The 23,407-nt window shown below is 41.2% G+C and overlaps 1 protein-coding gene across 4 annotated transcripts in view; it reads right to left on the bottom strand.

The window, feature by feature from the left end:
• Reln (reelin) overlaps nt 1-23,407 on the bottom strand; it is a 426,762-nt gene that overhangs the window by 152,060 nt on the left and 251,295 nt on the right. For all 4 annotated transcript variants that reach the window (XM_039107060.2, XM_006235873.4, XM_039107062.2 and 1 more), the window contains exons 11-12: nt 19,904-20,049; nt 6,907-7,058 (exon numbers count right to left, since the gene is read on the bottom strand). In XM_039107060.2, coding sequence (XP_038962988.1) covers nt 6,907-7,058; nt 19,904-20,049 — 298 coding nt within the window. The remainder of the gene's footprint in view (nt 1-6,906; nt 7,059-19,903; nt 20,050-23,407) is intronic.

Below are 23,407 nucleotides of genomic sequence, written 5' to 3'. Positions count from 1 at the left end.
GTGGGGACCCTGGACAGCCCTGTCCTACCCCTGATTTTAATGGCATCACTTAAAGGTTTCCTCCATTCAGGATAACGTTGGATGTGGGTTTGTCATACATAGCCTTTGTTATGTTTTCTCTACTCCCATTCTCTAGAAGTTTTACCTTAAGTCTTGCTGGGTTTTGTCAAGGTCTTTTCTGTATCTATTGAGATGATCAAGTGATTTTTGTCTTTAAGCCTGTTGATATAAAAATGTCTGTTGATTCCCCGCATCTCCTGAAATACTGCTGTGAAGAGGCTTCAAGCAACGCTGACAATATTTTAGTAGATATGCATGCATTTTACATATGTACGTTTTACACTGACACTTGGTGCCGTGCTTGGTTAGTGGCAGGTATATAGTAGAGTTTGCTTGCTGCCACTACCTGGTGGTTACATTATGTGATATACCATTAGAACCGAAAGGGAGGTGTGAATCCCCTGGTGACAGAATAGCCTGAGTAGGTGTTCTGCTTTGTCACCACTGAGCTATTCTTTCTCTTACATGTTATCAATAATTATAGTTAAGTAGAAGAATCCCCCACCACCAGACTGTCATACATAACAGCACTAGCCACACAAGAGTACAGGCATGCAGAAGCATTCCCCCAGTGCATCGCACCAAACTTCTCTGTTATCCTTACATTCCTAAGGAACCCTCCGTTCTAAAATCATCACCACTGATGTTAACTTTATTTACAAGTAACTGCCATGGCTGATATTCTGAGGTGACAGCAGGGTAATGTTCAAACTCTAGAATAAGGTCTCCCTTTGGGAATTTATTGAAATCAACAAATAATGGCTGACTCACCACTAGAAATTAAGTAAGTGAAGAAGGTGTCCATTGTTTACAGATAATCTGGTTTGATTCATTGAAATAATGGAGGTCTGCGGATTGGAAGAAACTGTCTGACAAGTGAACCTTAAGTAAGCTAGATGGAGCCTAATTAGTCTAACAAATTTCACAACTGGACTGTTAGCCAAAAAGAAAACTATAGAGAAAAAAGTTAACAGAAGGCAGGAATAGAGGGGTTCTTGAAGAGCAATGTGCGCCTTGGGGGATTGACTTGGCAGGATGAGTGGAGGAGGGCGTACCACTGCCCCCGGGTCTAGAACTGCTTCCATGATAGGGCAACATCAAGTGTCTCATCTGCTGCCCTAACAAGGACTGTTCCTTCAGGCTCAGCTATTGCCATTTTCATAGCCTGTTAATGAGAATTGTGACTGGCCTATAAACCCTTGCAGTGTCTCCAAGATAGCACCTTTGGGGCCCTTAAGTAAATTGATTGAATCCACAAATACTAATAATTGGCCATGGTCACTTCATTAAGGCAATATGCAAAGCCCACTCTGGTAATCAAGCACTCTTATTTATGAAACACTCTTCTCTCATGTTCCTAAGAGCAACTGTTTTCAAAAACCTGACCAATGCCTTACCAGACACTCACGTTTGGCTTCAGGAGTGATCTATTAGATTTATACTGCGCAAATTCTCTCAGGCCTCCTAAGTTCATTTTATAAGCTGTTTGACATGTTTGAGCAGCATTGGACATTGGTTTGCAAGCTGAGAAGTCAGTGTCTGTGAGACAAACAGCAGAGGACTAGGAGCTTCTGGGCATGAGACTGCTGCTGGAGTACTGAGCTAATCCAGAGAAGGAGAGGTTCAGCATATGTCCTTGTCCTTCTAGCTTTGACCCTAGAGCAGCTCTGGGCATATGGGATTCCAGTGAGCTATCAAATAGTAGGGAATCTGTCTCCACATTGGTTGGACAATTTAAGGGAGGGCGCCATATACTGTAGCTTTAGACACTGAAGTTATACTTCAGCTGCTAGTCAAGAAACAAAGTCTCCTTCCCATCAAACACTGAGTAATATTGAGAAATTATCAAGAAGTAACTAGAACATGAAAGGTCCTACTGTGTGATGTTAGTGTAGCATTTCTAAGGAGGCCTGAAGGATCCAGTCTCTGCACCTTCATCAACTGGTTCCCGGGGTCTTCTCAAGAACAGTAAGCGAACAGCAGCTGCTGCTCAGAGAAGAAACACATGGGGGATGCTCATACAGGACAGAGTGGGAAAGATAGTCTAAGAGGAGCCAAGACATTAAGATGATGACAGAGTTTATCTGAAATGTCCTTCTGAGGGCAATCTGTCAGGCCTGTGAAGTTCAGGGACAGCAACTCCTACAGGAAGACATGGAATCTTGCTTAGCCCACAAAGCTTTGATGTGTGGTAGAAAGAAGGACTGGGGAGGCAGCTTCTACAGTAATTAAAGTACAGAAGGGTTTCGGTGAAAGCTGGCTGGACGGTCAGTTTTGGAGTTCTTAGATACTGTTTTAAATAGCTTTGTAGACATTTATTTGTGTGAAGAAACTGGCTTTGCTGAATTTTACTATTTTTCCAGCACTGAGTTAGACAGGGAAATATATCTTGACCTCAGTCAGTCATTTTAGTGAGAAAACAAAAACAAACAAACAAACAAACAAAACAAACAACAACAAAACCAAACCAAAAAAATCCAAGGCATTCACAGTAGCGTCCACTACCCAGGTCTTTATTTACCTTGTGTTACCTACAGACAAGCGTGACACAGAGTTACTAATATTCAGCTGACACTTCACTTTTAGAACAGTTGGGCATTTAAATTATTTATTAATGTGTGCACGCACATGTGTACACGTGTGCATTCATTCATGCGATGCGTGACTCTGTGTGTGTTATGTATGCACATAAACACTCAGGTTTCCATGGCAAGAGCACAGGTGTCAATGCTGTGTATCCTTGTCTACTGCTCTTCACCTTAGTCTTTGAGACAGCGTCTCTGACTACATGTGGAGTTTGCCGTTGGCTGGTCAGCAAGCCCCAGGGACCCTTCATCTCTGTGTCCACTGCCGGGATTCCAGGAGCTTGTGGCTGTACTTGGTTTTTTACAGGTGTGCTGGGGATCCAAACTCAAACCCTCATGCTTTCAAGGTAAGTTCTTCATCCATAAGTCATCTTCCCAACCCATATTTCAGTTACCATGGATTCTTCTCCTTAGGCTTCTACTAGGCCTGATTTATAGTCTACTTATCAGGCTTCACCAATGGGTATGTGTGGACATATAGGAGAAATTACAGCACATGGAAAAGTCACACTAGGACTCATGGTTTCTGTCATCCACAGAGATTACAGCGTAAGGAGAGAGTCCTCACAAGAGAGAATGACAATCGGCATGAACTGCATTGTGCTGATGTACCATAGTAGAAAAAGAGTTGGTGTGAACTCAAAGCACTGAGAACGAACTAAATGCTCAGTAAACGTTTCCAGAGGAGCCATGAGCAGACAGCAAAACAAATGATATCCATTAGATTATTTTTGTCTTGTTCACAGAAGTTTGCCTCTAAACCACTGTACTGGATAGTGGCCCTCAAAAAACGGTTGTTGAGTATGTGAACAGATAGGTAAGGGAGATGAGGTTTTAACTGAATTCTGAAAGTCGAACAAGTTAACGCAGATGCTGGTCATGAGAACTGATATGAACCGAGGCTTCAACATCTGTAAACCATCCTGAGAGGAAATCTGATCTAGCGCTTCTCATTCCCCAGAGCACCACACGGAGGGGGCGGTTACTTATAAACTCCTCCCAAATCCTTCTCACACTGCTAGCATTCTCTCCCAAGCTCCCATATTTTGGGATCCTTTCTCTGGGTGCAGCTTTCTCCCCTCCAGGCCCCACTCACCCTACTCCTCTCAATGTCCTCTCTCCTGTCCTGTTTAATCTCATCTGAAAAAAAAATCAGCTTCTCCCGGTGCTGCACTCCACTTGTGTGTCTCGGATGACGTTCTGGAAGCAGCGGTCCTGATTCTGAGACATGTATCTCTCCAGTTAAGTCTATATGCACTCTGGTGTGCCTGTCATCCCTGGCCTTCTCCAGGCCACCCCTGGTTTCTCAGCCGTCAGCTTGGCTGACTTTACCCTCCATGGCATTTGCTCTGCTGCAGATTACCCATCATGCCTCGGGAGCCCCCTCCCTTCTCCACATGCCTCCTTTCTCCTCCACTTCATCTTCCTCTGCACTATTCATTCCTTTCTCCTTCTACCGCCACGGGGAAAAGATTTTTCCCTAAGTTTTTCACGTTGCTGGCTATCAGCAGCTCTGGGGAAATGACTTCAACTTTCAAAACTCAGCCAGAAGCCTCTCTTCTTTATTCAGCAGTTCATTTATTGAACACTCATTCATCGAGGAGCAGTATGCGAATGGTTTTCCAATGTGCTCTAAACTGGGAGCTCCTTACGTGGTATTCTAGAAATTCCAGCCTTCACATGTCTAATGCCAGATCTTCCATACACCTGCCTCTTTTGAAGAGGTACCACTGTGGGGAAAGGTACCAGTCCCCCAGGCACTGGGAAGAGAAACTCGTACTGATTCATAACCCGCAGGCAGCTGTGCGCCGGCTTCAGCTGGTTCTGTCTCTGCAGGTATCCTGTCTGGTTCTCTTCTTCCCATCACTTAGCACTGCCTCATTCTCCTGTTGCCCTCACTAGCTCATTAGACACTTAACAGAATTACCAGACAAAATACACGGCATGGAAAGGAAAGTATTTATCAAAATACTTTCACCATAAACTTGTAACACTATTATATTTTAACTAAGCTGTATACCATTCTGTTCTAATTTGAAGTCTGACTCCACTGTCCTAACTAGGGTCTTGTCCTCTGGTTCCTAATTATGTAAGTCTTATCTTCAAACTCTTAATAGAATTGCCTAAGTAAAAAGCAGGTAATACACCCCTAGCAACAGTCCTTTGACATGACAGCAAGAGAATGCTAATCTTTAGCCATTTTACATGCTTCTGTTAATCCTCCGGAGAAGTTAGCCAACTGCAAACATATCACACTCTGATTTTTTTTTATATCCTTCATTCAGAATGGCTACTCTGAAATGCTGGCCTTTGAGGATTTGTCCAGTACCACACTGTTCATGAAGCCTCACCAGCCTTTCCAGTTAAGTCTATATGCACTCTGGGATCCCTGTCATCCCTGGCCTTCTCCAGGCCACCCCTGGTTTCTCAGCCATTAGCCTGGCTGACTGACTTTACCCTCCATGGCATTTGCTCCACTGGCATTATCTTCCACTGCTGCCACCCTTGGCCCTCTCTCCCTTTCGCAGCACGCTGTGCCGTAAAAGCTTGCTGCATCGTCCTCACACCCAATTCAATGGCACTCGTGGTCAGGGGGTTTTGTCTGAGCCACTTCCAAAGCAGTAACAGCACAGACAGAGGAGCTTGGGAGGCTCCTTTAAGAGCTCTTATGTGTTAACTCATTCACCCAGCAACTCCATGCCTGGGGTAGCGTTGCTCTGCTGTAACTCTCTACGTCCTAACCCAGACTCTATATTCAATATGTATGGCTTACATTTTAGTCAATGGAGTTCCTTTTATCTGGGAGGGTGTGCTTCTTTGGGCTTGCTAAAATAAATCTTCCCACATAGTCAATACTATTTTAATTCATTAGTCAATAATTAATTATAACAAGTAATTATTATAGAAAGAATTGAAGATGACTTAATGTACCATACATAAGCTCTGTACAAAGGAATTAATACAATAATGATTTAGTCTTTTACAGGTATATGCAGATGTGTTGATTTACTGTTGAAATTCTAATTCTAAATAACTTTTATCAAGAAAGTAAAGCTAGAAAAACAAACCAGAGTAGTTATTACAACTTTATATTTTGTTTATGCTTTCTAGAAATTATTTTTAATAACGTGAGAGATAGTTTGAATATCATTTAAAGGAAGTGAAGTCTAGATATTTAAATGCACAAACTATTTTACAGTAAGTACGGATGCCCCGAACCTTACGACTGCATCATTTTAGACCTAGAACTCCTCGGTTTCGGACAGAGTTCCTGGAAGAGTCACATGAGCAAGATGCTTGTGGCCATATTGGTCTTGAGATCTATCTCACACGACCCTGGGCTGTACAATTGTCAAGGAGCTGAGTCAGGCATGCGAACGCTATCTCTGAGTCCTAGGCTGGGGATTCTGCCCTGATGACCTGACTTCTTTGTTGCTAAGTTCAAAGATTAGATAATCTTTACTTCCTGCTCCATCTCCAGATCCTGCTTGTGACAGGAACCCTGTCAGTGACCATTGAATATGTCACTGTGACCATGACAACTAGTGGGACAAGTCTGGCAGGCCACAGATTTCAAGTCCCTAGTTTATCTATGGATATTTTCCATCTTCATGTATTTGATTTACCTATGTATCATTTGAATATGTTTTATGACCACTTTTATGTGTTTTCAAAAGTTATTGGACAATAGAGAGTATTATAAAACATGATAGCCTACTATAATCTATTTCCCCCTCTGCTTCCCCTAATAGCAGAGTTGGGTAATAAGAAGATGCCCATGAAAATGAATGACTCACCTGGATAGGAGGTGAGGTTATGGGCTATGGACAAAGGGGTCACCTTGCTCTTTGCTTCTTTCCTGTTGTGTTATTTTAAAACCATAAATCTTTATTTACTTTTGAGATTTTAATCACAACATTTCTTCCTTCCATTTCCTTCCTCCGAAACTTCCCATGTAACCTTTCCTACTCTCCTTCAAACTCATCCTCTTCTCCCCACCCCAACCCCCAATTGTTACTACATGCAACATTGCCACGATGACCAAGGTAAGAGGAAGACAATGTAGCATTCTGTCTTTGGGCCTAGTCACGGCCTGTCAAGAAGGCCTTTCTCTACAAGATGGCCTCAACATGGCTAGCCTGCGGCAGGAGGAGTTCCACAGGTCTTTATTTCAGGGCGGCTCTGATTCCGTGATTTTCATTTTATACAATAAATAAGAAGCAATATTATTTACGTAGGAAAGGTAGCGATCTGTACCTACCCATAGCGAAGTAGAACCTCAGGTTGCCATAACCAGTTGTATCCATGTAGGGGGTGCATAGCTTCCTCTCTCCATCTTTGAGAAACACCAGTGAGAGTCCTGACTCAATGGTTCCACATTCCGAACCAACTACTGCTCCCAAGATGTCCCATCTACAAAAAGTGGGAAGAATTTAAGAGTTAGAATACCAAACCCAGCCTTATATAATTTTTTTTATTTGGTGATGGATAATTCTGACGCAAACATGTGATTTCTACAGACTTCGGGAGATGAATAAATCGTAAACACGCTGTTCAGTCACACGTACTGCTATCAGCTTTAGGGAACAGAGGAGTACTTGCTTTTGCTTCTTCTGTGCCTAGGGCCACATTCAGGAACAAGAAAGTATTTATTCTTTTTCAATGGCCCGAGAGTGTCATCCAAGGGTATAATGCATATTGATCAAATCCCCTCTCTTCTTTCTGCTCCAATTGATCGCCCTACCCCACACATAAAATGTTCACTCTTAGAAGTACTTATATCTGAGTTGAAGAGTCCAAGTAACACTAAGGCGAGTGTGAACCAGGGAAGGCAGTATTGTAAGTGCTTTTATGGTGGCTTTATATTAAGAATGTAAGATATATGTAGTTATTATATATGTGGATTATAATGAAAAGCTGTAAGAGCCATGGAGAGTCTAGCAAACTTCCATCAAGAAGCTGAGATTTAAACTTGGTCTTGCTAGGCAGGTGCCAGGTGGATGAACAGAGAGCATTGAAACACCTGACTTCTTTCTAGTGCCAGCTCGTGTGCTAATCCTTCCCTAGGGACTTCGCACACTAACCTAATCTCAATCCCACAGAAACTCTGGGAGGCAGTAAGGACATCCTGCTTTTGACTAGAAACTGAGATACACAGATGTTAAGGATGGTCAACAAGGCACTATATTTAAAACCATGTAGATGGACCCCAGAGCTTGTCTCTTCCTTTAGTAATATATTGGATTTGGGGTTGATAAATCATATGAGAATAGGCTGGGAACTGGGTGTAGTCCTGGCATAATTATGGCACAGACATCACTAGATCTTCATAAGACCATGTGTTGGAGAAGAGTAGAAAATTCATTTGAATGACACATTGGAGAACAGAGTTCAGAAAAAGGAGTTCCGATCCTGGCCCATAGACACTTAGGGTGATTTTCTTTTTCAAATATAAAAATGTGATTATGTTTTGCTTGAGCGCATTCAGGGGCTCCCCATTGCTGTCTGGACAAATTTCAAACTCCTTTGTGTAGAATATAAGACCGTAATCGGTGTGACCCAAGAACTCAATCCTGGTCTCATCTCTGGGGATGTTCGATGTCTCTTTCTGTCTCGTACCAAACACCCTGGCTATGCGATAAGAATGTAAAGTCTCTATAGTGACCTATGACAGGCCTCCATGCCTGAGTCATTCTCTAACAGGTCCTCTACTGAGCATTTCCTAGATTCCCTCATTGTATCTGACAGTCTCCCTGAGACAGTCTCACCACATCTCTCTCATATCTGATCATTTGTGATACCATTTTCTAAATAAATATTTTGATTATTTCTTTATACGCCTTTCTTCATACCTGGCATAACAACTCCTAAGGTGGTTGCCTTATTTTACGTTTTTATATCTTGATCAGGGTCTAATGCTCAGAAAAAGCTCAATAATGCACATTAAAGAATTCAATACCCAAACATGTTTGAAGTGTGACTCAGTGCCTTGCCTGGGTCCATCCTCAGTTTCTTCTGCCTTTTGACAGTCTTGTCTTTACCTCATCATGTGAGAATTTTTACTTTCTTCCCTCTCCTAACCCTGGCCTCTCTCCTCTTTCAGATTACTGCTCTGTTCTTTCATTCACAAACTCACCTTGTCTACCTAATCTTAATGCCTGGTGCTAGAATGACTTTGATTTTAGAACCTCTTCAAGCTCTTTTAAATTTGAAGGCTGATGGTCCAGTTTTCTGCCTAAAGATCATCACTAAACCATCTGTTTACTTAGTTCCAGCCCTGTGTGATCACGAGAGAGAGAGAGAGAGAGAGAGAGAGAGAGAGAGAGAGAGAGAGAGAGAGAGAGGCTTAAATGGGCTGATGTGGTATTTGCACCTCTCTGCTCCCAAATGCCTCTCCCTTGACCTTCTCTTCCTCCTTGCAAGCCTGTCTGAGGAATTCCTTAAGAAGAAATTTACAATATATTTTTGGCTCTAATTGAAGCCAAGAGACACTTTAGGCAAATGACCAAAACCTGTCATAGACTTTTAGGCCATTTCTACTTTTCTGGCTATTACTAGAGATACTGCATGGAAAGTCCAGTGTTAAATGTTCTATACACATGGGGCAGAGCTCCACTCACAGATCCTCTTTACTGATGTCTATGAGAGATAGGGGATCCATCCAGTCCTATACAGAATATATTGCATTAGTGCATTGACTTTTACTCTTTCACATCTGTAATGCTATATAACCTTTGTACGCCTTAGAATAATTGATGAAAAAACAGCAGCTCTGATAATAAGTCTGGGTTCTGGGTTCTCACAAGCCTTTCAGCCAAGAAAAAGTATGAGGATTATGAGGGTGGCTGGCTGGATATATATATATATATATATATATATATATATATATATATATATATATATATATATATATATCCGTGTGTGTGTGTGTGTGTGTGTGTGTGTGTGTGTGTATGTGTGTGTCTGTAGGAATTATTGAGTAATACTTCACCAATCTTCAAACCTGTTGGATAACGTTATGTACCATTAGGAAGATGTAAGATTCCGGCTTCTACATGAGCTTGTCCCATCATTCGATTTTATCAGCTTTTACACTTTAGCCTGGCAGTTGGGAAAGAGACGTTCTCCCACTTTTGCACTCCCATGACTCCTAATGACGGGGACATGACTCAGGCTCATGGCAGGCCAGCTTCCTTACTGTCCTCAGGGTTGCTCCTCTCCCTCATCTACCGCATCCCAGTCTTGTCTCCCTTCCTTGTGAACTGAAATCTATATTTTTTCTTGGTATATGCATTTTACTTTTCATTTTGCTTATGTCTTGGGTGTATTACAAGTTTTAATATGGGCCTGGGAAGAAAGCAATTGCCATGTACATGAGTGGAGCAGAGTTCAGATGCATGAGGTCCCCGCACCCACCTAGGGGAAGCTGGGCAGCTGTGGAAACTGACCTACAGTTCCAGTGCTTGGGGGGAGGGGAGGAGCTCCCAGGGGAGGCTGGCCCGACTTGCTAACTTGAGATCTCTGGGTTCACAAAGAATCTCTGATCTAGTAGAAGAGTAGAGAGCAGTGTGGCTCCCACACACCGTGTGTACATGTGTACACATGTGTTATACACGTCTCCACACATGACCATGCACACATACCGCACATGTATGCTCATGTGAGTAAATTTTAATGGCAGAATTCACTTTTTATTTCAGCTTGCATTGTTCACTCTATTTAATAAACCCTTGCCCCAAGGTCACAGGAATATTCCCTCACACGTTCTGTTTAAAGTTTAAAATTTTACTTTTCACATTTACATAAATTTAATTTATTTGAAATTCATTGAAGGTGAGGAATAAAGCTGAGATCTAACTTTTCTTTTCATATATAGATAACAAGCTGTGCCAGCAGCATTAATGATTCTGTCCCAAAATGACAAAAAAGCCACTTAGTTATTTATGTCTATCTCTGCAAAACTAAGTTATAACTGTGTTATTATATATTGCATATTAACTATAAATTATTCTATATTATATAACATATTAATTTATATGTTATATAATGAAACATACAAATTATTATATATAACAACAAAGTAATTAATCAATATAAAACAATATATTACTATATAATAGATTAAAATTTATATATATTATTAAAAGTAGGCAATTTTGTAAATCACAAGGCAAAAACTCACTAGCTGTTGAATATTAATGGCTGTCTTAAGGTATGGCATATTGTCTTGTAGAAAATTATAATGGTTATCAATCATAATCTCTCCCATCAACACTTCAGAGATGTTGAAAACCATATGTAAATGACGTATTTAAGTTGTACCCTCATTTCTCTCTCCAGGAACACCAGTTTCAAGAAATTTTATAAGGGAAATGAACTGCTGGAAATCCACAGATGTAAATTGCATGATAGCCACCTCAGAGAAAACATGGAAGAATCCTAATGAAAAAGAACATCTACATTTCTCCCTGCCGCAGTGTTCCTCAAGTGATGCCTTCTGCTTCCAAAGCAAAGACCACCCAGAGAAATGATTTCCCTGACATCAAACACACACACACCCTGTACAACTGCAGTGCCACACACCGGAAACAGACACTGAAAGTTGTAGTGGAATTATTTAAAAGTGCATCACATCACTGGGCAAAGTAACACATGCTTGGAATCCCAGAGCTTGGGAGTCAAAGGCCAGGACTATGGGGGCGGGGGCAGCCTGGGCTACATAGTGAAATCTAAGCTAGCTTTGCTACAAAGTGAGACTTAGATAAACCAAAAAAATCAAGCAGCAACAACTTAATCTCTTAACTTTGTGGATGATTTTAAATATCTGTTGCGTATTTAGATACCTGTTTCTCTAGTACTTATTTTTGATCCTTTATTATTCACATAGTAACTGTTAAAATGGGGAAGTAGGGTGCACGTGTTAAGCAGTTTGCTCGAGACTGTCCTTTTGTTCTGAAGTGGAATCTGTTTCTTAGTTTGTGGTTATTGTTACAGTTATGCTTCAAGCTTGTCAGGATGATTCATGTAATTCTTTGGGGTTATTTATTGGCCGTGTGCACATGCATGTCATGGCCCACACGTGTGGAGGTCCAAAGACAGATCATGTGGGGCTCTCTGGGGATTAAACTCAGGTTATTAAGTCTGGGCATCAAGTGATGCTGGCCCCATTTAGTTTAATAACGGACTTAAATCTTAGGAAACCTCCCCCACCTCCCTCCCTCCCTCCCTCCCTCCCTCCCTCCCTCCCTCCCTCCCTTCCTCTTTGCATGCGGTAACAGATTATGTCAATCATTCACATCACACAGTAACTTTTCCAAGTGGCTCTTCGTGATAATGGCTCACTTGTAAATTAATCAGGAGCTTCATGTGATGTAACATGAAGACTCCACACTGCTTCATTGGTCTTTTACGTGCTCCATTTATCCCAATTAAGCCACTCAGCCTGCCGATCCACACAGCAAGTTTAAGTCATAAAGTCTGCAGATGATAGCTCTGTTTAGATATACGGTGTGCTTTAGAGTTATTTTTAAATGAAAAGTTGAATTGGGAAGGATAGAACTGTCACAGATGGAGAGAACCTTCTAGTACTATGGGAGAAGTGTTCAGTGGCCACTTTCTCTTAGCTAACTATTGTAAATTAATTACTTTTCTAGGATAACCTACATGAATTATTTTTACAATGGTGACCACAGACAGCACTATAACTCAGATTGCATGTGGGCTTTCAATTTTTTATTTTAAGCCCAACTTCCCTAATTTACTCTAAATTGGTTTTTGTTCTTCTTACTAAAACAGCTGTTAGATAGCAAAAGTGAAATTAATTTACCTTGATACTCAAAAATTTATAATCAAATGACACGGACAGTTCTGTCTTCTGTGAACAGAAAGATGAAGGGAGTCCTGTGCTTTTCTCAAGTTTTATGAATCAGACCTTTTATAAAAGTCTTATTGCTTTGAGTGATCATCTTCATTTGTTAAACATTCAGCAGAGCCTGTCCAGCACAGGCGCATTCTTTTAAGAGTCTGTACAAACCAGTGCTAGAGCGCTAGAAAGGAAAGTGCTCGCAGAGAGAGGAGGATTGGCGTCAGCCACCTCAGCATCCAGGGAGAAAGCATCAGCTCCCTGAGCTCCATCTTGACTTTTGTGGTCTCCAAACTGTGCCCATGTCTCGTGAAGAAATGACACAGCCCTGACTTGCTCCCATTGAAGTGATTGCATGAAATGAAATCGTAATGAAATCTATGAGAGCCCAGCAATGGCTACCTGGAGTTGCACCAATTTAGCAGTCTCGTGGATGGCACGGCTCGATCCCTCAACAGGAGTATTGATTCTCTGTGCTTTAAATGGCTTTCCCTGAGGAAGTGCAGGTCTCTTCTGTATGAACTGCATCTGAAGGAACGTTTGCCCAGGGGTGAGCGCTCTACCACATCCAAATTTACATTTACCCCTCTATGGCTAATTATAAAATAGAAGGCCCTATCTTATTTATTATAAATACATTCATATCTATTATTTATTACAAATAGAGAGAGATGATGTTGTAGGAAGGAAAACAAGTTTCCAATCAATAAAATGCCCTAAGACAACTTTGTTCTTCTGAAATACGAAGGTCACAATAATATTTAATTTATAGCTTTAAAATAAGACTGCCTTTTGTGTGTCACGAAGAGACATAACCTAGGCAGCAAACGCAGTTTGAAGAGGTTTCTTAGCAGCCTCATCAGCTGTCCTAGGATGCTTCGTTAGGATTGTCTTTTAATCAGTTCACACCCTGGTAATTTCTAGAACGACAGGGTTTCTGGAGGGAAGTCTGTCAATTGAAATTACACAGCGCACATATATGTGTAAGTACGCATATATATCCTTTTATATTTTAGGAATTTATCATCCATAAATGCTTAAATAAGTCCACAAGAATGTTTGTTATGGTGTTCCTCATCAAAGCAAGGGTTGGCTAAGACCTGGTAAATGATCTTCTTTGAAACAATCAATTAAAAGAGACTTTTATCATGTGTCTTTGTGTTTTATAAAGGTTGGGTTGAGATGTTAACAGAGAATGTGCTTCCCATGATGCCTTTTGGTATGTGAATAGGAAAATCTCTGAAGAGCATTTGCCCAGGTTTTAACAGCAAGAGTTGGGGACCCACAGGGGACTGTGAATTTTGACCTGACATGTCTGCTTCAGTAAACAAAAATTTCAGAGGAAAGCAAAGGAAAAGAAGAAACACCAGCCGGTTTTAAACTCAGAATAAAAAAAAAATTCAAACGATTTCATTATAGGCTGGTAAATAGCAGTTTAATATGTCAGTCAGATGATTCCCTACCAATATTGCATACAGAACACTAAAGGAACAGACCATTTCATATTACGTGTGAAAATTTGCTTTACTCTTCAGGACAGATTAAACCTATAACAGATAGGAATGTTGGGCGTGCTCTAGGACACAGAACAAAGGCCGGTTGAAAGAGTCTGTGTTTATCAAATCTATACGCTTCTTAAACCTCGTATAAATTTTCGGAGATTGAAAAACTTCATTTCATTGGTAAGGCCCGTGTGGGATCCAGCCTCTGATATTTAATAAGGGATATGGCACTGGTGAGACCCTTCCACCTTCATTTATATTCATGAGTTTTAGCTTCGGTAGGGGGTCCTCTGAAGCCTAGCAAGGTGTGTGCTTTCTTGCCTGCCTTCACTCTGGTTATGGATTCCCCCACCCCCCGCCCCTGTCCTTCAGTCATGGGGGTGAGCAGGTGGCTGGGAGCCCTGGCTGGAGTCTTCCCAGCATACCCTGCATCCAGAGATTCTCCTCTTCACCACTTTCCCACGTTTGCTCAGATCTAATTTTATTTCAGGTTATTATTACATGTCCCATGTTCTAAGCATACCCGTCTGGAATAACCCTGATGCGGATTGCTGGTTTCACTATGGGTAGTAGACACACAGTTTCCTCACTACACAACAACAACACGGCCTAGCCTGGAGGCCACTTAGCGACAAGCACATACTAACCGAGAGTCTCCGCAAATTAGCTTCCATTTCTCCTACTTACTGTAAAACACAACGCCATGCTGTTTGTTTTAAAATAAGATAAAATATGATTCGAATGATTTTTTTCAAAACTACGATGAATGTTTCATTTATTTATTTTTTACTAGAGTTGCTAGACTAACAATCATGGCTGATGTGGTATGTATGTAACATGTTATGACTAACACCATCAAGTGTGAGGAGATGTTTAGCAGGAAGAAAAATATCTGTGTTTTATCTCTCTGAAGGCTTCTCACACTGCTAGAGTTTCTATTCAGTTTTAGCACATATTTCTTTTTTGGCCATTTCAAAATGAGTGTTAGTTCCTTTAAGTCTAAAGCAATTCTACTGTGAAAGTAATATTCAGATGTAGATCGAATGAAGGACAGGGCAGGAGGGGACAGTGCTCTGTAACAGCACGTGACCGGTCACCTGGATCTGAGTATCTTCTATGTCTTAAAACGTATTTTAATATGTTTGATTGTTTATGCATCATGGGTTGCGATTTCTCTTGGTTGATTATCAGATGGCACAATTACTTCTGATGACACCACATACTTTGTACGTCCTAGACACATCAGTCTCATGAGTGACGGAGAAATTCTCCCCTTGCTGGCTGCCTTGTACAGTGCTGGGATATCAGGTCTAATCCAGTCCTGGACCCCGAATGCTATAATGCCATGCTACCACAATGGTGTAAGAGTGGTAACACTGTGGGTGGGTGTAACCAACGCCTCTCGGTTAGATTTAAGGTCTGCTGCATAAATGGAATCTACGCTTGGCCCTGTAAACATTGTTAGGGAAGCCATAGGCCCGTGTGGGAGGAGAAGACTGTGGTTGTTTTGTTAAATAGACATTTAAACTGTGCTCTGCATACTGCTCTAAGGTTAAAAATAGCACTTTTCACATATATAGATAGATATATCTATCTGTATACATACATATATATATCACACATATATATCTGTATATATACATATGTATATATGTATGTATATGTATGTATATATGTATATATCTGTATATATCTGTATATATCTGTATATATACATATGTATATATATGTATATATAGGTATATATACATATGTATATATATACAGATATATATAGATATATACCTACCACATTTGCCTCCCCTGTGTGTGCATGCTTGTGTGTTCATGCATGTACACATGCACCTGTGCATGCATGTGCATGTGTGCACATGTGGACATGTGCAGGTTGGGTCTCCTCAGGAGCCATCCATTTTGTTTTTATGAGACTGGGTGATTTTCACTGAGACCTGGAGCTGGCTGACTGTCTAGGGTGACTCATTAGGAAGCCCCAGGGGTCCTCCTGTTTTCAACCTTTCCCTCCCAACACTAGGATCCCAAGTGTGTGCCACTGTGCCTGGCTTTTAAGCAGGGGCACTGGGGAGAAACCTCCAGCCTTCATACATATTTGGTTATCTCCCCAGCCCTCTAAATTCTTTTGTGTTTTATGTGATAAAGAAATCCAGATTAAAATATGCAGTTTACTAATTTGTCTTTGAACTAGGCATTTATTTATAGTTGAGGGAAATACAGTAAATTTGTTTCAACCATCATATATATTCATAATTTTAGTTTTTCTCACCTCTATTTTTTTTCCTTATAAATCTGTTCTGGCTTCACAAGTGCTGTATGTCCCCTCATTCCTCTGAGGATAACAGATACGCTTCTGAGATAGTCTGCATTGATTCATTCTGCTGTTTCATTTACTCAACTTTTGGTTATTTAGATGAATGCTTTTATTTAGAGTTGGTTGTTTTTTGTTTTTTTTTTTAATCTTATTTCGATATCCTAGTTCATTTGTTAAAACTACTAGCTAGACTTGAGTTGTCAGTGTAAAAATGCCAGTTGCCTGGTAGCTTAGGCACCGTGGGGAGGAATATCACGGACACTCACTGTTCTGAAGCTCATTTCCAGATGTCCACATCTGCTGTTGCCTCCTGGAGGCAGGACCCTGGGTCTGAAGTCACTCAGCAGTCTCTACAGCTGTGACTCAAGCCACACCCAGGTCCCATACCTGGAGCAAAGCTGGGATTCCACGCAGGGTGTGTCTTACCCATGTGCCTGTTGTACTTTCCCCCTTCCCCACTTCTCAGACCCCATGCTCATGCTCATCCCTATTGCCTCTGTCCCCCCAAGTCTGTCACGACTTCTGGCCTACTTAGGGACAAACCTTACTGTTTTCCCATTCAACAGAAATTTACTTGCTCATTTCCGGTAATTTTCAAAGACTTGGAACAAGGATTTGGGGCAGGTGGCAAGAACAGGACCATGCTATATTGATTAAAAATTTTAATAGTCATTAATTTTCAGATTTCCACTTTGTCATGGACATACTGCCATGCATGACAATAAAATATCCACAAAAGGTATTTAAATAGCGCAAACATATAAGGGCACAAGGCATATCTACAAATTCTGTTTCACAGCAACATGTCGTTCTCCCAAGCCCTTTCTCACCTTGCCTTAGCTAGGAGAGATACCGTAGCTGCTAATGAAATGATGTGTGTGTAAGGTTAAGCCGGAGTTCAGAAAGGCTCACATAAATTATCAGTGTATCCATTAAAGCACCCCCTCCCTGAAGTAACAGATGTGTCTTCTTTAGGAAAAAAACCTATACCCCCACCCCCTCAAGAAAAAAAAACATTTAACATTCTACTTTTTAAAAAGCCCATTAGCACTGGATAGCCAGTTATGTGCAAGACTCACATGTTCATGATAAGCAAGGCTTACACACACGATGTGCAAGGCTCATATGCCCTGGGCAGCAAGGCTCACACACCCACATCCTTCTGATGGGGGATCAAATGTTTCAATTCGAGTAGGAAAACATGGACAGTTGGGGAAATGGTTTCCGAAAACATGGGCTTGCATTTTATCTGCCCTGTGGCCATTCACACAAAGTAGTTTGAACATATTATTAGGGTAGCATGTTCTTTAACTCTCTTCGATTCCTACGGAAGGAAAACAGGCAGAAGGGATGAACGTGTATCTATGCTACATATTTAATTATGATTTTACCCACGGTTTCAGAATACAACCAATTCAATCACTCTGGAGTACCTGGAGGATCTATCAGCTACCTGTTACCCCTAGCAGGGGAGCCTCTAATGGTAACTCCTTTCTGGATAGTTGTGGCTGAAGGGAAGACCGAGACCAGCATGCTGTACACTTGGCAGAGAAGGGACATCTCAAGTGTTCACAACCCAGTGCTTTTCCTTGTTGTCGCTCATAGCACATATACAACAGCTTCACTCTGTCAAAAAATTTCTTTCCTAAAGCTCTGATAAAAATAAATTTACCAGCATTCTTTACTAGACCAATAAAAACAGCATCTGGCATTTCATTAAACCCTCATTTTCAGCCTAGACACAGAAAGCTGGGTCTTCTTATGACCCTTTTGCACTGTATAATCCAATCCAACACTAAGTGGCTTCTTTTGTTTGTGGTAATGATTTTGGTTTTAGCCAAAAACTCTCTGGCAACATTAGTATTTCATGTGATCTGTAATCAAAACATTATATATATGTTTATATATATTTACACACATATAAATATAAATTTACAGTATATTTATATTGTTTATACATATAAATTTATATATAAATTTATCACACAAGTATAACGCTATATAAAGTATTATTATAAATACATATCTATATAATATTTTATATATAAAATATGCAAAAATATAAATATGTTATATAAATGAATATATACATTACCTTTTCTAAAGCAGGTTAGTTTTTTAAAATATCAAGTCATTTCTGCTCTATTTTTTTCTCTTTATTCTGTTGCTATGATAAAAATATCCTGACAAAAGGCGACTTAGGGAAGAAAAGGTTTACCTGGCCACCATTGAGGGGAAGTTGAGGCAGAACCGCAAGCAGCTACTCATACTACGTGACACATGCTTGCCTCCTTGTAGCTCACTCGCTCTGCTCTCGTAGTGTTCCCGACCTCTGCCCAGGGATGCGCTACCTACTACAGGTCATGATTTTCTACATCAGTCAACAACCAAGGCAGCTTCTCCACAGACATGCCTGTGGGCCAAACTGCTGTAAACACCCAGCTCCTTACATATTTAACCTAAAAGGAAAGCCTTGGTGACAGCTAGAAAATTTCTAGAATTTCTTTCTATAAATATTGTTTGCCTCTCTGAATCTGAACTTTTTTCATTTTGAGCTTTTTGTCTTAAGACCTTTCTACATAGCCCAGGCTGGCCTGGAACTCAGGATCCTTCTTCCTTAGCCTCCTCACCCCGTTAAACTCAAAGTCTCTCTCTGTTTACATACACATGTATATGGTGTGCATGTGTATGGTACATGGATATACATGTATGTGTATGTGTGTGTATGTGTGTGTGTGTTTGTATGTGTGTGTGTGTGCCTGCATGTGTATGGAGGTATGAATGCACCATGGTCATGTACAGGAGCCAGAGGACAATCTCGGTGTCAGGCCTCATGTTCTGTCTTAGAGACAGGGGCTCTGCTGTTTCCTGCTTTCCATGCCAGGCGAGCTTCCAGGGCTTTCTCTGTCTTTGATTCCCATCCCCCACCCCCCTGCCCGCCCTGGGAGTCCTATGACTTCAGCTGTGCACTCTGTATGGGTGGCTTTTATGTGGTTCTGGGGATCCAAACTCTGGTCTTCACACTTTCATGATGAGCATTTTTATCTGCTGAGTTACGTCCCCAGACAAACGGGAACTTCTTAAAGTACCACTCAACTAGGAAACGGTCAGAGGCACGAAGGTCCCAGAATAAGGCAGACAGGACAAAATTTATAGAAAACACAAACCTCACATCCTCAGTGCTTCTGGTCTCCCGTTCTCCAACCTGAGTTCCAAACATCTCCTTTATATATTTCCCAAAGGTAAATTGTATCCCCTTAGATAACCCATTATGGATCAGAACCACATTTCAATGAAAATAAATCTCAATATAATAGCTGTGGAAAGATTTTAATATTGAAGAAATATTTTTCCAAGTAAAATCTAAATAACATGGGATATATATGAAGTTGTGAGGTATGTATAATCACAATTTAAAAAGTATCCATAAAAGTACCTGATTTCTCAATAAAAACCCTTAGGATGTGTCTGCCCCCTTTGGGCTTCTCTGTGGTTGAAATCACCAGTGTCAATTTAAGCATCCTTTTGCCATTTCAGGATACACAGCAGGGAGATAACAATCACTTACCCTGTGGGCTGGCTCTCAAATTCTTCTGACCACTGCTCCTGAATATCCTCTGTGGAGAGATCTACATCCCGCGTGGTGGCAAAATTGAGCTGGCTTCCTTCATTTCCGTGGAAATATATGGCGTTCCCATCTGACTGGCAGCTGTGCTGTAGGTGAAACGGAGAGTACAGCGTGGCTGTTCAGTTGGTTTATGTCTGTTTTACTCACGTGTAATCAGAGTTTTCAGGGAAGTCATTACACTCTTCCCTCCTTGACGGACTCGCAAATCAAAAGGACTTGTTACCTCCTTTCTGCCTTGCTTAATTCAATTATAACTTCTTTCTAACTTATTAAGTCATCACACCAAAGGAGTCAAGAGGGCATTTGAGCTTTGCCATTTCAGCCTTTAGTGTGAGACAAGAATGCTTTAATTGGAATAATATCCCATCAACACCACAGCCCTTGTTGTGAGACCCAAGCCTGATCATGACTTGCCGTGTATTTTCAGTTCTCTGGTTGTAGGCTAAATCACAGTGACCTTTTCAGTATTCCACACAGTTCTGACTTGCCATTCAAGTCTTTCACAATTTGTCTGTAGATGGAGTATGAGTAGAAGAGCCAGCTAATCAAAACATGGGGTACTGAAAAGGTCACGGCCATCTCTGCCAGGCTGTGTACTCGCAGCCAGATCTCAGCAAAAGTTTCTGACCAGAACTGAGATATGCATGACCATTTCAGTGAGAGGCTTGGGGATCACAAACTCCATTACTTCCTGATGGGGCGCTTGCAAGAGCCGAAAAGGATTTCTGGTGATTTATCTTTCAAAGTGTGTTTCTCAGCTTGACATGAATGGTCGAAGGCAAGACAGAAATCTGGAGCTGAGTAAACTGAATGGCTCCTCAAAATCACAAGTTTTCATTATGGTTGTTTCCAGCAATAAATTGTAAAGGGAAAGGCTAACCTATAATATATAATATTATATATCTATTATATATTATATAATTATATCTATTATATAATTTGATCTATTATATAATTTGATCTATTATATAATTTGATCTATATAATAGATCAAACATCTATTTAAGTCTTCATAATCTTAAAATGAGGTAGAAATGGAGGAAAAAACCCCAACTGGACAAAAATACCCACTATGCCAGAGACATGGCATAACCAGGCCTCAAACCAGTGCCTGACACAGTAGGTATTCAAAAACACTTTAAACAGCTCAGCGTGCGAAAAAGTTAGGGCTACAGTTTGTCCTTTTAAAGGTAAAGAAAACCGTATGGGTGGGGCTGGAGAGATGGCTCAGCGGTTAAGAGCACTGACTGCTCTTCCAGAGGTCCTGAGTTCAATTCCCAGTAACCACATGGTGGCTCACAACCATCTGTAATGGGATCCAATGCCCTCTTCTGGTGTGTCTGAAGACAGCTACAGTGTACTCAAACACATAAAATAAATACATAAATCTAAAGAAACAGAAGAATAATGCATGTGAATGTGGCTATGTGTGTGCCCGGGCATGCATGTAGAGGTCAGAGGGCAACCTTCAAATGTCATTCCTTGCCTTCCACATGGTCTGTTTTTCATGGCCAGAGAGCCCACAAGCACCCAAAGATACTTTTTTTTTAAAATTAATCATTCCATTTTTTACATCTCAAATGAAATCCCTTTTCCTTGTTACCCCCCACAAACCCCTCATCCCACATTTGTCCCTTCCCTCTCCCCTTTGCTCCCACCTCACCACTCCAGCATTCCCCCTACGCTGTGGCATCAAACCTCCACAGGACCAAGGGCCTCCCCTCCCATCAGTGTCAGACAAGGCCATTCTCTGCTTCATATGTATCTGGAGCGATGGGTCCCTTCATGTACACTCCTGCATCCAAGGATTCTTAGTTCTCACAGTTCTTGCTAAGAGCTGGAGACGCAAGCTGCAATAGAATAGTTGCTGGCATCGGATTTAATTCTCAGTGTAACCAAACAACAAAAACCATAATCATAGCTTAGTTGAGAAATGTCAACTGTCAGATAGGGCCGAATAGTAGGCATATTAGTGTATGAGAGTGTGTAAGAGGTGGTCAGAGTCACCTCCAGGAGAGCCTAGACAAGCAGACCTCACAGTGAGCACTCTTCATATGGCTTTAAAAGGAGAGAGAGAGATCTACATTGGATGAATATTGGAACACAAAGATGTAATCACCACTTTGCAGCATAACTCTGAACTGCATTCCAAACGTATATCCTTAGACCCACAGATAAGTGTAGCTCTCACCCCTGGACACAAACGCTTTGCCCTCCTATAGACATTATAGACATTACAAAAATCACAACTGAAATGCCGAGAACAAGCAGTCATGTGGTTCACCAGCTCCAACTGATGCAACTCCACACAACCCCAGATCCGTCTCCACACAACCCCAGATCCCTCTCCACACAACCCCAGCTCCATCTCCACACAACCCCAGCTCCATCTCCACACAATCCCAGCTGATCCATCTCCATACAACCCCCACAGCCCGGCCTTGGGAGCACCTCAGGAAAAGGGTTGGAAGGACTTTAAGAGCCAAATGAACAGGATGTCTGCTGTGAGACTGTGTCTCCCAGAAAAGAGAGGGGAACTGCACTCATGAAGTCTCCAAAACACAGTTGCATAACCAAGACCAGAAGAAGGACAGTACCAACAGTCATATTACTAGAAGGGGAAATCATACAGGGCCCCAAGCACAGACAAAGAACTACATCAACCAAGGGAGGCTGAGAGTGGGGGGAATCAGTTTGCCCTAGGGAAGAGCCCCAATTGTTCATCCAACACTAACTGGTCAGCTCTGAAATACTCTACATAGAAACAATACATAAACTGAGCCAATTGCATTTATATATTTAGGGGTGTGTGTGTGTGTGTGTGTGTGTGTGTGTGTGTGTGTGCGCGCGCGCGTGCGCGTGTGCATGTGTGTGTAAATGTAAGACAACAATTAAAGAAGAAGAGTCTAGAGAAAGTGGGTCAGAGGCCATGAATTTTTGGGCAAGGTGAAGGGTATTACATGCAAAAGATTGGAGGCTCAGTAGGGAAAATGATGCAATTATACTTTAATTAAAAAATTAAAATAAACATTAAAAACTGAAAACCAACCAACCAACCAAAAACCACAAAGCTCTTATGTAGGCCTAATTTCAGAAGTAGGCTGGAGATTGGCTGCCTGGGTTATGACAAGTGCATCAGGAACCCTGACTCAATTGCTTTAGCAATGGGCTTCTAGAATCTGAACTGTCTATAGCTGGTAAAACCAAGAGGGCTGTAATAGATTCGCTACTGAACTGGAATAGTAGGTAGTTTTCAGAAGTTCAAGAGAGCAGCAGCACATGATCTTAAGGGAGTCATTTTACAGCACTTAGACATATGCATGTCTTCTGGGCCCTGTCATCATGTTAGATAATACTTAGCATGTTGACTGCCTGAGACGTTTCTTCACATGCAATGAATACAGATTATTCATGGATATTAAACTGAACCCATTTTATGCGATA

This window comes from Rattus norvegicus, chromosome 4 (genome assembly GCF_036323735.1).
Source record: "Rattus norvegicus strain BN/NHsdMcwi chromosome 4, GRCr8, whole genome shotgun sequence".
NCBI lineage: Eukaryota > Metazoa > Chordata > Mammalia > Rodentia > Muridae > Rattus > Rattus norvegicus.
Note: the sequence above shows the minus strand (reverse complement) of the source record. Positions and strands in the feature narration are given on the sequence as shown.